This window comes from Lachancea thermotolerans (genome assembly GCF_000142805.1).
Source record: "Lachancea thermotolerans CBS 6340 chromosome F complete sequence".
Lineage (NCBI taxonomy): Eukaryota > Fungi > Ascomycota > Saccharomycetes > Saccharomycetales > Saccharomycetaceae > Lachancea > Lachancea thermotolerans.
The window spans coordinates 897786-913429 of NC_013082.1; the positions used below are offsets into that span (position 1 = coordinate 897786).

The 15644-nt window shown below is 47.1% G+C and overlaps 8 protein-coding genes and 1 non-coding gene across 9 annotated transcripts, besides 1 other annotated feature; 4 read left to right on the forward strand and 5 right to left on the reverse strand.

Annotated features, from left to right (window-relative positions):
• Positions 1-65: 65 nt before the first annotated feature.
• RAD16 (DNA repair protein RAD16) lies at positions 66-2363 on the reverse strand (the record flags this gene model as incomplete). The annotated part of the gene is made up of 1 exon (XM_002554609.1): positions 66-2363. One exon carries the CDS (start codon positions 2361-2363, stop codon positions 66-68), a length of 2298 nt encoding a protein of 765 aa, XP_002554655.1.
• Positions 2364-4911: 2548 nt separating this feature from the next.
• On the forward strand, positions 4912-7299 carry CYC8 (transcription regulator CYC8; the record flags this gene model as incomplete). The annotated part of the gene is made up of 1 exon (XM_002554610.1): positions 4912-7299. The coding sequence occupies one exon, from the start codon at positions 4912-4914 to the stop codon at positions 7297-7299; it is 2388 nt and encodes a 795-aa protein (XP_002554656.1).
• A 155-nt stretch (positions 7300-7454) lies between these two features.
• SUS1 (Sus1p) lies at positions 7455-7918 on the reverse strand (the record flags this gene model as incomplete). The annotated part of the gene is made up of 3 exons (XM_002554611.1): positions 7455-7534; positions 7606-7745; positions 7839-7918. 3 exons carry the CDS (start codon positions 7916-7918, stop codon positions 7455-7457), a joined length of 300 nt encoding a protein of 99 aa, XP_002554657.1.
• Positions 7919-8034: 116 nt separating this feature from the next.
• YSA1 (ADP-ribose diphosphatase) lies at positions 8035-8739 on the forward strand (the record flags this gene model as incomplete). Its single annotated transcript, XM_002554612.1, has 1 exon — positions 8035-8739. One exon carries the CDS (start codon positions 8035-8037, stop codon positions 8737-8739), a length of 705 nt encoding a protein of 234 aa, XP_002554658.1.
• A 67-nt stretch (positions 8740-8806) lies between these two features.
• KLTH0F10494r lies at positions 8807-8888 on the reverse strand. Its single transcript has one exon. It is a non-coding gene; the product is annotated as a tRNA-Ser (tRNA).
• Positions 8889-8961: 73 nt separating this feature from the next.
• Positions 8962-9203: a long terminal repeat.
• Positions 9204-9297: 94 nt separating this feature from the next.
• On the reverse strand, positions 9298-10632 carry MED1 (Med1p; the record flags this gene model as incomplete). Its single annotated transcript, XM_002554613.1, has 1 exon — positions 9298-10632. The coding sequence occupies one exon, from the start codon at positions 10630-10632 to the stop codon at positions 9298-9300; it is 1335 nt and encodes a 444-aa protein (XP_002554659.1).
• Positions 10633-11449: 817 nt separating this feature from the next.
• SPE3 (spermidine synthase) lies at positions 11450-12334 on the forward strand (the record flags this gene model as incomplete). Its single annotated transcript, XM_002554614.1, has 1 exon — positions 11450-12334. One exon carries the CDS (start codon positions 11450-11452, stop codon positions 12332-12334), a length of 885 nt encoding a protein of 294 aa, XP_002554660.1.
• Positions 12335-12512: 178 nt separating this feature from the next.
• HOS1 (histone deacetylase) lies at positions 12513-13937 on the forward strand (the record flags this gene model as incomplete). Its single annotated transcript, XM_002554615.1, has 1 exon — positions 12513-13937. The coding sequence occupies one exon, from the start codon at positions 12513-12515 to the stop codon at positions 13935-13937; it is 1425 nt and encodes a 474-aa protein (XP_002554661.1).
• ALG1 (chitobiosyldiphosphodolichol beta-1,4 mannosyltransferase) lies at positions 13934-15277 on the reverse strand (the record flags this gene model as incomplete). Its single annotated transcript, XM_002554616.1, has 1 exon — positions 13934-15277. One exon carries the CDS (start codon positions 15275-15277, stop codon positions 13934-13936), a length of 1344 nt encoding a protein of 447 aa, XP_002554662.1.
• Between the last annotated feature and the right edge of the window lie 367 nt (positions 15278-15644).

The following is a 15644-nucleotide window of genomic DNA, read 5'->3' on the forward strand; positions in this document are numbered from 1 at the left end:
CGCTGTTTTCTCTTTATAAACCTTATAATACTAGTTTTCCACGTCGAACTCAGGAAGCCGCGCCCTTAATTATTGAACAGAAACTGTAAGTCGCCCGGCGTTAATCTGTTGATTGCAGCATCGTCTTGGTTGATCGTTGCGTGGATCATGTTGGCTTTCTTTTCCTGCAGCTCAATAATTCTCGACTCAATGCTATCCTCGATACAGAACCTGGTAATCTTCACCGGTCTGTACTGCCCAATTCTATGCACTCGATCACCACTCTGCCATTCGACACTAGGATTCCACCATGGATCCATAATAAACACTTGGGAGGCTTCACATAAATTAAGCGCCACACCACCTGCCTTTAAACTCACAAGGAAAACCTCGCAATGCGTATTTTCCATAAAATATTTGATTGTTTGATCGCGCTGTGTTGGGGTCATACTACCCTGTAGCTTCACGGTTTGAAAACCAGCCCTTTTGAGCCTCCACTCCACCAAGTCCAGCATACTAGTAAATTGGGAAAACACAATTGATTTGATAGTCCTTCTATCGCTTCTCAAATTGTAAAGTTCTTCAACGAGCGCTTCTATCTTAGTGGAAGACCGCCAACTTCCTTGAATGTTGAGCCTATTGACAATACTTTGTTTCTTCTGCGCCGCGTCATCAAATTCCAGTGCGGGCTGGGAAAGATCGATGCTGAGTGCTATGTGGCAGACGGGACATGTCAGTTTTTCGAGATTCTCCATGAAAGACTCTATGTATTCCTTGATGCAAAGCCGGCAAAACTTGTGATGACACTTTGACTCTATGGGCTCTTCGGCCTCATCGTCACATAGCTGGCACACAATGACGTTGTCATCGACACCGATTCCATTTTTCATTCTCTTTAGTACAAGGTCAGGATGATCCGCCAGCTGTCTCATTCGAGTGATCAGCGTAAAAATGTTCGCATAATTGTTAAGCACCACACCTTCTTCCACATACGAATTGAACTTCCTCTTAACGTCAGTATACAGACTTCGGTAAAGGTCCTTCTCTTCTTCGTTGAAGTAGTCGCGTCGTACCGTTACAATTCTAGGTGGCAAGCCCAAATCGTCTGCCCTTTCAACTTTTGTCCTTCTCAACATTATATTCTTGAGCAGAGTCTGGATGTTTTGAAAGGATTCGAGGCCAGGCCCCTCAATACCGTGCTTTTGAATGTTCTTTAATGCGAAATGGTTAAAGAAGTTTGTGTGCTGCATTACCACATGCCCGCACCCGTCACAATGCATGCGGTCAGTAAATTTCCATTCTCTGGACTCACAGTTGCACTTGGTGCAGAAGTATTTAGAGAATGGATCAATGTTAAGAAACCGGATGAGAGAGTACATTTCACCGATCCTATTTTGGAGTGGAGTACCTGTTAGACACCATTTCTTCTCAGTAATTAAACTGTTTACCGCTTTGGCGGTATTACTCTGCCGGTCTTTGATATTGTGGGCTTCATCCAGGATTACGCGGTAGAAGTTCATGTTGTGTAGCACGGAACGCTCTTTGTAGACACCATTTTTCCTTCTGAAACCGTAAGTTTGCTTCCGGAATACAGATTCCAAAACTGAGTACGTGGTTAATAATACGTCCACGTCCTTGAACTCGCCAACATTACTGGTACGATTGGCTCCATGGTATATATACGTCTTGAGCTTCCCCCCAGTGTGTTGTTCGATCTCATTTTTCCACTGCATCAGTGCGACCGTTGGAGCAACCACTAGGGATGGCTTCTTGCTGACGTCGTTCATCAAAAGCGCTATTGTCTGTATTGTTTTACCCATTCCCATCTCGTCCGCCAACACACCGCCATTATATATGCTCTGTTCCTGAGCTATCAGCCAGTAAAGTCCTTCAAGCTGAAAAGGAAGAAGCTTAATAGTGAGCCCTTCAGGCTGCGGTGCCCTGTGAGCTTTGTAAGCAGGCGCGTTGGAAAGATCAGAAAAGACTGTTTTAAGATAAGGGTGGTTCTCGAAAAGCCTGGCTGTGTTCCGCTCATAAGGGGTTGTCTTGGGCTTTTTGGGCTTGGCAGTACTCTTTTTCTTCCCCTTGGCTCCCTTCTTAGCTCCTTTTGCCGGGGAGGCGTCAGCTTTGCGCCGTTTTGCCAAGGGGAGATCATCTTCGTCCTCATCCTCTTCCTCACTCTTGATCTCTATAAGTTTATCGAGGTTAGGCTTTTCATCGCTTGATTCTATAATCACAGGGGTTTCTTCCTTGCCCAGATCGCTGTAGTTATCGTCAGCGCTTGTATCGTTGCGAACAAGTTCTCCATCACTATCTTCCTTGTAATCAACCTTCCGCTTCCGCCTTGTTCTTGTCTTCCGGATAAATCCACCCTCTTCAAGCATCCGCCTTGAGTAGTCCTCTGGTTACAGGGTCCTGAAGGTCTGTTTCCTCCTTTCAAGATTTTGCCACTAGATGTTGAGTAGATCAAGATTAATAATTGCGATACCAATTTTCCTTGACTAACCGCAAGCTCGAGGACAGCAGAGATCTGGAAAGACAGCTAGACCGAAGGTTGACCTGTTGGGCGCACAGAGTCGCACTGCGTCCAGGTTACAGTAAAGGCAGAAAACCACATCTGGTTTCCGAGCGTAAAGGCCAGGCATTTCTCATATTGGAGGTCGAATAATAAAGCATGCTAAGTAGTGACGTCCAGAAGCGGAAAACGAGAAATTCGTCCTTTAGACTTAACCTAAGACTTTGAGTGCAGCAGTTTCCAGACGCAAGCAGTGCAATTTTAGAATTTTAAAAACAAGACCGGGTGTTTATTGATCATCACGTCTGGCGGTTAATCCGCCTCCAAGGTTGATCCTTGACTGTGCAATCTTGGCAGTCTCGACCTGGAGAATTTGAGCTGTTTTGCCGTGGCATACTCATTATGTCTGATTTAGTACTGAAGTTAAAGGGATATGTAACAGGTCAAGGGCGGACTAATTAGTGGAGCCTTGGCGCTCGAAGTTCGCAACACTTTATGGCGGTCGAATTAGAACAATAATGGGGATATGAACTATCGCAAGTGGAACACCATTGCGGCTTAATGTCTAATCTACGACAAATTCGCCATGCTCCACCGCCAAATTTACAAAACTATCAAGGAAGTGATTGAAAAGCCTTGACACTTCTGTCAAAACTGACATTGAGATGTCTGGCTCCAGTCTTCGTATAGCTGTCGTAAACTGTAGCTCATGAGCATCGCAGAAACGTGCAGGAAAGCTTTATCCTCAGGAGACCTTGACCTACAGAATGTAGCACATTTGTGTACTAAATGCTCCTCTGCCAATACACACATGTTCGTCTTGGTTTTTTTATTAGTGCGTTGACTGCTGTTAAGTTAACTTGGAACAACTTATAGAATGTTTCCCAGAGAGCTATCCATAGAAATTCTTGAATCAAAAGATTCACTTGCTGGCATCTGCATTTACAACGCTTTCGAATGTGCTGAGCTCGGATAAGGGTGTATACGCTCCTGGCGCTTGCCGCCCACGAGGGCTTGGAAACTACTACAAAAGATCAGCGGCAAAATTGCCACCAAGAAGCTCGACGAGCGAGCGACTCTTGAACAGCGCTAGCCGGTCACTAGTGCCGAAGCAGTTTTGCAAGGCTACTGCGCCGGCCTTAAGAAAGTACCAGCTTTACTGGCAGCGCGTTTGCTCCGGTAGAAGGAGGGAAGACTCTACGAGCACCTGGGCGACTGGGCTAGTTGACGAGCGATGTAATGTATGCTCTTGGAGGGACCTGGCCTCGCTGGGTGGCTCTCGGGTCGGCTAGGACCCTTTTTGAAAAAATGCGAGACATGGAACTGAGCCTGGTCTACGTTGATACCATGAAAGCGTTGGTCCGACGCTCGTCCAACAGCGCAGCAAATTCGAGTGCAAGCGCGGTGGGTAGCGGACTTGTGCCATGAACTCGCGCCACGGACTCTGCGAGAACCCTGGTATCCAGGCCTTGAGCTTACCAAAGCGAGGCTGGAACTAACGGCAGCTCACGCTTCAGCAACAGTGAATGCTTCCGGAGCCGGACAAACAATTTTTCCTTACAATCCTGTCCTCTTGTGAGCGCCGTCGCGCGCGGCAGCCTCGGATGCGCTCCCGGACGCTCTTCATCATCCAGCTCTAAGCGAATGGCGATAGATTGCCGTCCAAAAATGGAAGTGACGTCTCGCTGCATACACGCTCGCTTACCCTCCGTTCACTATTCCTGTTCTACCGATAGCAGGTGCGCACGCCCGCTCACGCAGATCCTGGACCAGCCTGGAAGCTTCGTCAACAGCGCTTTCCATAACGAGTACTTTTAAGAGTACCACATGACGCGTCTTTCACGTGCTTATGGAGCCCTATCAGCGCCGCGTCAATGTTCTTGCAGGTTTTCAGCGCACTCCGTGGCAACCAATCCCAATCGGCTTTCCGACAATTCAATGGCCTAGCGCGTATCCCTCAGGTTGCCTGATTCATCCGCATTCCACGAGTACTGTGAGTACAAGCGTATGCTCGGTTTACCTATACGCGGAACGAACCCTTGCCAAATTCCACTCCGCTTGCTCCGCGTGCTGGACGCGCGTCTTCATGTATAGACGTTCGAACTGATGAGCTAAGCGTGCGTGTCTGGTGATGTGCTAAGTTTCCAGGTTGTTCAATTAAAAAAATTTTAAATTTCAACATATCAAAGTATCATCAAAATATCGATTAAATCCCGATTAAAGTCGAAAACATTGGCGCAATTGGCACGTCTTAGGCGGACTCAAAAGGAGAGATAGTTTCACAAGCTGAGACTGAAAGTGCGGAAGTTACGAATCAGGAATTCAGCATTTGGAACGGCCATATTAACTCAGTTGGCAATAAGGGAGCAACTGCGAGTTAGGACCGCATTTTTAACGCAGCGAAAGAAGGGTACTCAATGAACACTCTTCCCTCTCAAGGAGCGCTGGCTACGAGCGCGGTGGGACAGCTATCGCCGCGTGTACAACAAGTGTCCCCTGCGCAGCTGGTTGCCAACATTGCGGTGCAGCAACAACAACAGCCCGTGGTACAAGTGCAGGCGCAAGCACAGGCCCCCGCAGACCCTCTAACGCAGTCCACCGCGGAGACGTGGCTTTCGATCGCGTCGCTGGCCGAGACGCTTGGCGACGCGGACCGTGCCGCCATGGCCTACGACGCGACCTTGCAGTACAACCCATCTTCCACAAAGGCGCTGACTTCACTTGCGCATCTCTACCGGTCGCGCGATATGTTCCAGCGTGCTGCAGAACTCTATCAGCGCGCGTTGTCGATAAACCCCGAGCTGGGTGACATCTGGGCGACCTTGGGCCACTGTTATTTGATGCTGGACGACTTACAGCGCGCTTACGCAGCGTATCAGCAAGCACTCTACCACCTAAGCAATCCTAATGTGCCGAAGCTTTGGCACGGAATTGGAATTCTCTACGACAGATATGGATCGCTGGATTACGCGGAAGAAGCATTCGCAAAAGTGTTGGAACTCGACCCTCAATTCGAAAAAGCTAACGAGATTTACTTTCGCCTTGGCATCATTTATAAGCATCAAGGAAAATGGAATCAAGCCCTTGAGTGCTTCAGGTATATCCTGACCCAGCCTCCTGCTCCTCTCCAAGAGTGGGACGTCTGGTTCCAGCTTGGTAGTGTTCTAGAGAGTATGAGTGAGTGGCAAGGCGCTAGAGAAGCATATGAACACGTTCTTTTGCAAAACGAAAGGCATGCAAAAGTGCTGCAACAGCTAGGTTGTCTATATGGGATGCAAAATGTCCAATTCTATGACACCCAAACTGCGCTAAATCTGCTACTAAAGTCCCTCGAGGTGGACTCTACTGACGCAACTACATGGTACCACTTAGGCCGCATTCATATGGTCAGAAATGATTACACCGCTGCATACGATGCCTTCCAACACGCAGTAAATCGCGACTCGAGAAACCCAACGTTTTGGTGTTCTATCGGTGTATTGTATTACCAGATATCGCAATACAGAGATGCACTCGATGCGTACACCCGTGCTATTAGGCTCAACCCATACATTAGTGAAGTTTGGTACGATCTAGGTACTCTTTACGAAACTTGTAACAATCAACTGACAGACGCGCTTGACGCATACAAGCAGGCGGCGAGGCTGGATACCAACAACGTTCATATTCGAGAAAGGCTTGAAGCTTTGACAGAGCAATTAGCAAACCAATCCAACGGCAATGTTATGGCACATCAGCCGAAAGCAGCTACTGCGTCGAATCCACCTCCCGTAATGCTACAGCCTACATTGCAATCTACCGACGACGGCAATCCACTAAACAAATCTTCTGTTTACGTTCAACCACAAATGCAAGCACAAATGCAGAATGCATTGCCAGGGCACATGCAGCCGCATGTGCAGGCGCAGCTTCAGTCACAAGCTCTTTCGCAACAACAATTGGCCCCTCAACCGCAGCTACAAATGCAAGGGCACCAACAGCCACAGCTTCAGCAGTTCCGGCCTTTGCCGCAAGGAGTAGGGCCTCCTGTTGTAGGAAACTCCGTGCCGTTCAATGAATCAGCTCACTCTACTGGCTCTTCCGGAGGACAGACACACGCACTACCGCAAATCATCAACCAGCCACAACAACTCAACCCCGGTTCTAACAAACCTCCTCAAAAGAGGCCAATGGAAGGAGGCATGGACACATTGGTAAATGCTGCAGTATCAAGCGCTGCTACTCCACCTTCTGATGCCTCGCCTGCGCCATTCTCTAAAAACACAGGTGCTGCTGTAGAGGGCACAGAGCCTAAGAGGCGCAAGCCCAGCACTTCGGCAACAAAGAGCCTTCTCGCTCAATCTCCTCAGCAGGCTTCAGGGACAAAATCGGCTGCTGCTTCTCCTGCTAGCCAGGAATCTCAGGCTCCTGCTGTGAATCCCCCAGCAGCCAAAGCTATAGGAGAGTCTCCGCATGAGGAGCCTTCTGTTGCCGACTTGGCAGCTGTTGCCACGCCTCAGGAAGTTCAGCCTCAAGCTGAAGTGCCTGTGCAAGAAAAAACGAAAAACTCTGAACCTCAACCATCGCAAGCCGACACTCCTGATAAGTCTGAAACTGCAGCAAGCACGGCGCCAGAAAATCAAACCGTGATTAAGGCCAGCCCTGATGCCATTGAGAAGCTGCGCGAAGAAGCTGAATTGCGCAAAGAGGAGGAGCAGGAGGCCTTAGCAAATGAGCCTTCTGCAGCCCAAGATGGCAACGCAAAACCTCCTGTCAACGAGAGGGCCGTGCGTGACGTGGAGGAGGATGAAAACTACGACGATTAAAGCACGCGTGCCCCGCGCACTTTGGAGAAACAGATTGTAACGGTATATAAAGAATAAGCACGATTTTTATTTTCAGCGCACGCCACCTGTTTTGACGCCACGGCGGAATAAGTTACTAATGTACATAATGCAAATTGTCTACAGGTCAGTGAACTTCACTCAGTTTCGACAATTTCAGACAGAAAGTTCCGGATCTGGGACAGAATTTCGTCTTTCGTGGAGTCTGAGACCATTCCTACCATCAAACCTTGTTAGTATAACAAACTACGATCTTGATCAACCCGGCGCTTTCTTCTCTTGACATACCTAAAGCCTTGGGCTCAACCTTGGATAGGATCTGCGTAAAACTTGCGGAGTCATCAGCACGGATCTCTTCAGACGTCATCCGCTTGACTTGGTCAGTCCATCCCTCTTCAAGCAGTTTGCGGCTCAGCTTGTTTGAAATTCTGGAGAAATAGAGTATTATCAGGTTAGTAGGTTTTCATTTCCCCATAGGTGACAGAAATTGCAGAGCTGCAAGAGACCAAGAATAGTCATACAATTCGTAATTTCCAGATTCTACTAGATATTGCTGAATCTGAGCCTTCAGCTCCATGGTTTTGGCGCCGTTAGCAGTCATTTGTTTGCAAGGCTAACGCTTCTGGTCCACACGCGTTTACGCCTAGAAGTGTTATTTTTTTTTCAGAATATTTAAAGTTCGGTACAGGACTTTTGCAACTTTAACCCTTCGGACTCATGATAAGGACGTGCTCTAGGAACTTGTACGACACTGCTAGACCGCTTTCGTCAAGAACAATTGGAATTAAAAGAATGAGCTCAAAAGGCAGACCAGAAAATGCCAAATTCTTGAAGGCCCACCCTGTTTCTAACGCAGACGAGTGTAAATGGATTGGTCTCGAGAGGATCGAATACCTCGACCCCAACGGAACTAAAAGGCAGTGGGACAGTGCTGTTAGAAGAACGAGAAACTCCGGTGGCGTTGATGGTGTGGGGATCCTGGCCATTTTGAGGGCCCCAGGCCAAGACCCCGAAATTTTGCTACAGAAGCAATTCAGACCCCCAGTTGAAGGGGTCTGCATTGAGATGCCAGCTGGCTTAATTGACTCAGAAGAGTCGGTGGACATGGCAGCATTGAGGGAACTAAAGGAAGAGACTGGTTACTCTGGTAAAATTGTTAGCAAAACACCAACAATTTTCAATGATCCAGGGTTTACCAACACCAACCTTTCACTAGTAACGGTTGAAATTGACACATCTGCCCCCGAAAACCAGAACCCACAAACACAGCTGGAGGACAGCGAATTCATTGAGTGCATCAAAGTTCCACTCAAGAACTTTGCAGACGAGATGGACAATCTTGCCAAGCAAGGCTACAAGCTTGATGCTCGTGTGCAGAACGTGGCCCAAGGTATCAGATTAGCTCAAAAGTACAGTTTGTAAGGACAGTATATTAGCGAAACCCCAGTGAATAATGAACTTACAGCCTTAAAAGCTGCAAAAAATATAACGACACCAGCAGGATTTGAACCAGCGCGGGCAGAGCCCAACAGATTTCAAGTCTGTCGCCTTAACCACTCGGCCATAGTGCCATGAACGAAGATTCTATGTGAAAATTCAATATCAGTAATTGGGTTAAACTTGATCGTGCGCGATATTAGAATATGTCATAAAACAATAATGGAACAAGGATATTCTGAGACAACGAAGGAACAACATCAGAGATAATGAGGCTTGCTCTAGGTCTCCGGATCTATAACTATAAGTACTACTGCATCCAAGGCTCAGTATGAGATTAAGTAGAAGAAAGGAGGAAGGATCCTCGGATAGAAGAATAACCGCGACCGTATAGAGGCTATTAACCGCCAACTTCATCATAATCCAGAAGCTCATAATAACATACGAAAGAATAGTTGTTGTCATCGCTATCGACTAGCGTTGTCACACAACTTGGAGTTTATTATGCAGATATATACTGACTACGGGATATTTATCAAGAATTCAAGCGACGCAGCCCTTCAGTTTTGTTAGAAACTCCTGCCATTCATGGACTCCCATGTGAATGTCACAGCGGCTTCCTGGGCCCAATTGAATATACTCTTCGTTTAAGGCTAGATCCACCGGTTCTGATGGATCTTCATCTTCTAGCACTGGCTGGCTCATGACCTCGCTCAGCGAGAACTCAGGAACCACACCATCTTTCACCATGCTTGATTCATTCATGCTAGGCCGTCTACCCTTTTGCGAGGACCTACGACGTCTTGTAGCACTAGAGCGTCGCTGCGCGGATATAGTGGTAGAGTTAGACGAAGATCGGCGTTTTGTTTCGTTGCCAGGTGCGGGAGCAGGGCATTTTATTATTTGCAACACTGGATGCAAAATCTGCTGCCACCATCCTGCCCATTGCAGCAACTCACCTAGAAGTTCAATGTTCTCATTGCTGATGTTGAATTTAGTTGCTGGCACGAGAGTTGAAGTGAAGTCGTTGGAAACTGGAGTCGAGCGACAATGATTCACTATGGTGTATGGCCTTTGAGCGTCCCAATCAAGCAGCAGATCATGTGGAATTGCCTCTTTCGGAATGTGCATATTGATATCGTAGAATTGTAAAGTCAGTATCACTCCAGTTGTAACGTTGTCCGGGCTCTCATTAATCCATCCAGATGAGCGGTAGCCAAATTCGTAAAAACGGTGATCGTGATCTTGGCATTCTTCGATCCCTACCTGGGCAACAGCCTTGTCATTGTGCGTGAGGTAGACTCCAAACCTATTGTCCACGTTGGTCTTGATATCCAGGTCTATGGAAATGTCTTTGAAGTAGGCTCGCAGATATTCCGGCAGCTCCGTAAAGTACTTGAAAAGGTCGAGCTTTTCACGCTTGGCTGCAATTCCAGGTTCCGTTTCAATGTTTGAATGCGTGTCCAGCGTGGTCAGAAACCTGAGGTTGTAGTAGAAGGTCTGCAGATTCGGGAAGCAGCTGAGCGAGTTGAAAAGGATGTTTCCGTTGTCGCCGTCGTTGTAGTAGTTGAAGTTGTCGAAGTTGCTAGCTAGCACCAGCTTGACATCCTTCACTTGTTTATCGGACTTGTGAAAGTCCATGTCTATTACGATAATCTTCGATGCCGTGGACAGGCGAATGGTCTCATTGTCTATGTTGTCTGTAAAGGACTCCAGCTTGAGGGTCTTACATAGCCGCGTGATGTTTTCTAGCGTAACAAGCCCTGGCTTATACTCCTGGAGCAAGCAGATCATTTGCCCTAGCGTCTCAGCATACGCGTCGCTCATTGGAGGGCTGTGGGGAGTTTGTGAGCGTTGACGAGCCTCTGCGTGGATCATTCAAGACATGCCTAATTTAGGTTCACCATATAGCATCTGTTCGTATTTAGTGATTTGATATTACTCGCATCAACCCCCTTAGGGTAGCACGTCTAGTCGACTATTCTGGTTCTATATCTACGGGGTGGTCGGAATCGCTCCCATAACGCCAAGTTCTGCGCACTTTGGCTGCGGAAACGCCGTTCCAAATTTGCGCAATGATCGAGGTCCAACTAGGTTACCGTGTTGGTGCTGAAAAACCGCAATAATTACCATATCGAACAATTGCAAGCGGATCTCTTTTACCGCTTCTTAAATGAGCAAGGTCCCACGCCAGTTTTCCGCTTAATCAGCTGTGACATTATTATTCAAGTCATTCAATACGCAAGCAATCATTAGCGCATGCGTTATCCATCTCATTGCACAAGACAGAAGCCATTGAGCTATGGCATCTGGTTGATTAGTGTTGAGTTAATTGCAGTTTACAGGTAGGACAGTTTTTTATTCCCTTCGCTGCCCTGGAGATGGAGATGTCAGGGATCTTCGATGGATCCCCACCTTAGCAAAACAAAAAGTCAACAGCTTGCAGATGCCTCGCTTAATTGCAGTATTTTCGTGTATGCTAATGCGTAGTTTCAGCACCCGCTGAAGTCGCCAGCGTATATCTTGCCCCAATGATTTTTGTATCTTGCCGTTGAAAAAACGGGCAAAATTTTTTACAAAATTGAAGGCATTGTTCCTTTGCTTATCAAGAAATTTGCAATAGTTCAACCATTTATATAAAACCTAATCAGCAGTCGTAGAATTCGCATATTACTTCCAACTCCTCAAGCTCAACATGTCTCAAGAAATTACTCACCCTACTATCAAAGACGGATGGTTCAGAGAGATCTCTGACACTATGTGGCCGGGCCAGGCCATGACCTTGAGAGTCGAAAAGGTCTTGCATCATGAAAAATCCAAGTACCAAGACGTGTTGATCTTCAAGTCTACTGACTACGGTAACGTTTTGGTTTTGGACAACGCGATCCAAGTCACTGAGAGAGATGAATTCTCTTACCAGGAAATGATCGCTCATCTGGGCCTGAACTCGCACCCCAACCCCAAGAAAGTGCTCGTCATTGGTGGTGGTGACGGCGGTGTTTTGAGAGAAATTGTCAAGCACGAGTCCGTCGAGGAGGCTTGGTTGTGCGACATTGACGAGGCTGTGATTAGACTCTCCAAGCAATACTTGCCCGAGATGGCCGCCTCTTACTCGCACCCCAAGGTCAAGACCCACATTGGAGATGGCTTCCAGTTCTTGAGAGACTACCAAAACACCTTTGACGTGATTATCACCGACTCTTCCGACCCTGAAGGTCCCGCCGAAACTCTGTTCCAGAAGCCATACTTTGAGCTTTTGAGCAGCGCATTGACCGAGAAGGGTGTCATTACCACTCAGGGTGAGAGCATCTGGTTACACCTGCCAATTATCAAGGAATTGAAGAAGGCTTGCTCCGAGGTTTTCCCAACTGTTGAGTACGCTTACACCACTATTCCTACCTACCCATCTGGTCAAATCGGCTTCATGGTGTGCTCCAAGGACGGCAGCGTCGACGTTAAAAAGCCATTGCGCCAGAAGTCTGACGAAGAGGAGGCCAAGCTCTACAAGTACTACAACAAAAAGATCCATGAGGCCGCCTTTGTGCTGCCTACCTGGGCTGCCAAAGAGCTTGAACTGTAACACCCTGAATAGCCAGTATGTTCACATTGCTCGCCCTGAGCATTTCAGTAATTAATATGTAGCTAATCAGATCTCTCAGTTATGTGCGACAATAACTGAAGCGAAAGTTTGTCAAACTTTCATCGATTTTTCGAAGCCTACGCCCTCAAATCTTTTTTGTTGAGATTGTTGAGCTGCAATGGTGTATCTGACGATTTCAACGTCGCCTTTTCAATCTCAAGTTTCGGACCTTCTTCCGTGTAACAACAATTCCAAATCGTCGTTGTCTTTTGCGTTGCTTAACGCGTATGGTTTGTTGAAATACTTTGATGAGGTTGTAAGCCTGCCGAGCAGCTCGATCAATGATTTAACGCCTTTTCATTGTAAAGAATACCTCAAGCTGGTTCTAGATCCTGAGCTTATAAAGGAGGCTTCGAGCGATGAAGTTGATCGTGGCTGGGAGTCTCTAGCATTGATGGCCAAGGATTGGGGCGAGCTCCAGAGTGACGAACAATCATTCGCTTGGTTCGAGAACAAAAAGCTGCTTTATGAATTCTACTCTCACGCTCTAGGTCTCGAGCCATGCTCTGAGGGCGAGAGTTCTGTTCAGTGCGGCGAATTGGGGCCTTCGGACCCTGGCAGCCCCCAGCGCGAACTTCTATCCGGTTATAATGGTGGATTCAGTGAAACTGGTCTGGATAGACGCGTTTTGGAGAAATATGGTCTCTCACACGACTGCTACCTCTTTGCGTATTTACCACTCTATTGCCAAGTTATCGCCGGTGCCACTCTCTCTCTGGTACGTGCTGCATGCCTGCGACACGAGCGTGCAATTTCTATCAACTGGGATGGCGGACGACATCATGCATCGAGGTCTCGGGCTAGCGGCTTCTGCTACATTAATGATATTGCCCTTCTCATTCAAAAACTACGTAGGCGGGGCATTCGGAGAATAAGCTATATTGATTTTGATCTACACCATTGCGATGGAGTTGAACGAGCCTTTCAGCACTCTCAAAGCGTGCAAACCATATCTGTTCACCTTCATGAGCCTGGGTTCTTTCCAGGTACCGGTTCCTTGAAAGAAGCATCCGTTGGCAAAAACGTTGTGAACATCCCTGTACAGCATGGAATGGACGACACATTTCTTAACCAAATAGTACAACGTGTCATAATGCCATGCATACGAAGCCATAACCCAGAAGTTTTAGTGATCCAATGTGGCGGTGACGGCCTTATGGGTGACAAATACAAGGAGTGGCAGTTGACAATCAAAGGGCTCGTTAATAATATAATGTACATTGTGCGGGGGTTTCCCGCCACAAATGTGGTTATGCTGGGTGGCGGAGGTTACAACGAAAGGCTCATGAGCCGATTTTACACTTACTTGACGTGGAAGGTGGTTGAATTTTCCAGGGGTGAGGGCCTTAAGGATCCATTTGATTGCGAAGAGGACATTATTCCCGACCATGAGTTCATTGAGAGTTATAAAGACGAATTTTACAAGTTTTGGGCTTACGACATTGACGGAGGCAAAGGCAAGTTGCTAAAAAATGAAAATGACCTCGACTACGTCATGAGGCTAGCCGGTTTTTACAATGTTAGAAATAAAGAAGTCGTTTAGCGCCGTATAACTGATATCTCTTCCATAGCCTTCTCCCATGAATCCTGCCACCTGTTGTTTGACTCTTTAAGTGCCCCAGCCTTTAGCACCTCGCTTACGTGGCTGTCTTTCATGATGAAAATCAAGGCCTCATGAAGTTCCCTCCGATCCAGGAACTTCAATCCGTTAACATTATGCTGCACCAACTCATTTAGCACTGGGTAGTTGTATGAGACCACAGGAATGCCTGAGCCAAACATATCAAGGATTTTCATTGGAAGATCTAGTCCAGAACTCGAAGTGTGAAGGGAAACTCCGTAATCACACAGCTGCAAGAGCTTAGGGTAGTCCTCATTAGAGAGCCACAAGAACTCGATGTGCACGCGATCCCACTTTGTTTCCGCAACCTTGTCAATAAAATGCTGCTTGAGCGGGCCTTTCCCCGTCACAAAGCAAAGTATCTTCGGCAGTTTGTCATCAAACTTTTCGCAGGAATTCTCATAGATTTTCAATGCTCCGATGAGAATTGACAAGTCCTCATCAGGTGTGAACGAGGTTGAAGTCACAATGATACGGTCTCCCTTTGAGATGTTGAAATCACCAGGTATGAAGGGCTTGATGAAGTCTTGTTGGAGAGCGGCTTGGCGATCTGCCTTGAGCGGCCTGAATTGGAATGCAGGTCTGTCATATAGCACCGCAACTCTTTTTTTTGAAAGACCAAATGTATGAATTAAGTAGTCCTTCATGGCTCTTGTGACAGTAAGATTGTACGCGGCGAACTTTGCAAAGATGTACTCCACAGCGAACGAAATGAGCACTAAAGGATGCCAAAATGAGCCTAGCTTGAGCTTGAGGATCGAATAGCCGAAATTGTGCCAGTCTATGATGAGTTTGCAGCGTGAAAATGTGCAATACACGGCAGCCATTGGCAGAATCGGAATGCTGGGAGGATTCTGTAGGAGGAAATAGTCACTTCCTCTCAGGCGCCATAACAATCGCAGAATTGCGTATATCTGGAGAGAAACTTTCCTGACGGCCTTTATCAAGAAAGAGCCACCTTTGCGGCCTTGAAAGGCTGGAAGCTGGTGAATCGTTATATTAGTGTCCTCTAAGATGTCCGAAGGAGGCTGTTCCTCTAAGTAGCCGCAGAGCTCAACCTGCCAGCCCTGTTGGCTAAAGCTGCGGGCATGGTAGCACATACGCGGGGAATGACCTAGGTCGCCCAAAACGCAAATGATAATGCGTTTCTTTGTTGATCTGTTCCCGTAGAACAGGAACGGAACTGTCAAATAGCATACTAAAGGTAACGATGCATATACGGTGAGAAGCCACCAGACCCACTGCGGAAGCCCTTCAAACATTTCCCCCACCTTAATCACTCAAAGATGAATGCTGCTGACGATGCCCAAGAAGATAATGGCTACTCTGGTTTATTCTGTCTTAAGGTGAACTGAGCTTGGTTCAACACTCACCCAGAAATCTACGAATCCTCTGTATTCGAGTACGGATGTACTTGGGCTTTAAATCCGGATCACCTAGAATACATTTGTGCTCTATTTCAGTCATGTGATAACTTAAACCCCTCTGAGTACTTAAGTATTCAGTGGCCGAGTTTCAACTTTTGTTGATGGCACTTCATACGAGTTCCATAAATAACGGTGTATAATAGAATAAGTGGGATCCGCGACCCAAAGGCAATGTTTTGCGGGACCTAAAATATAGTTCGGT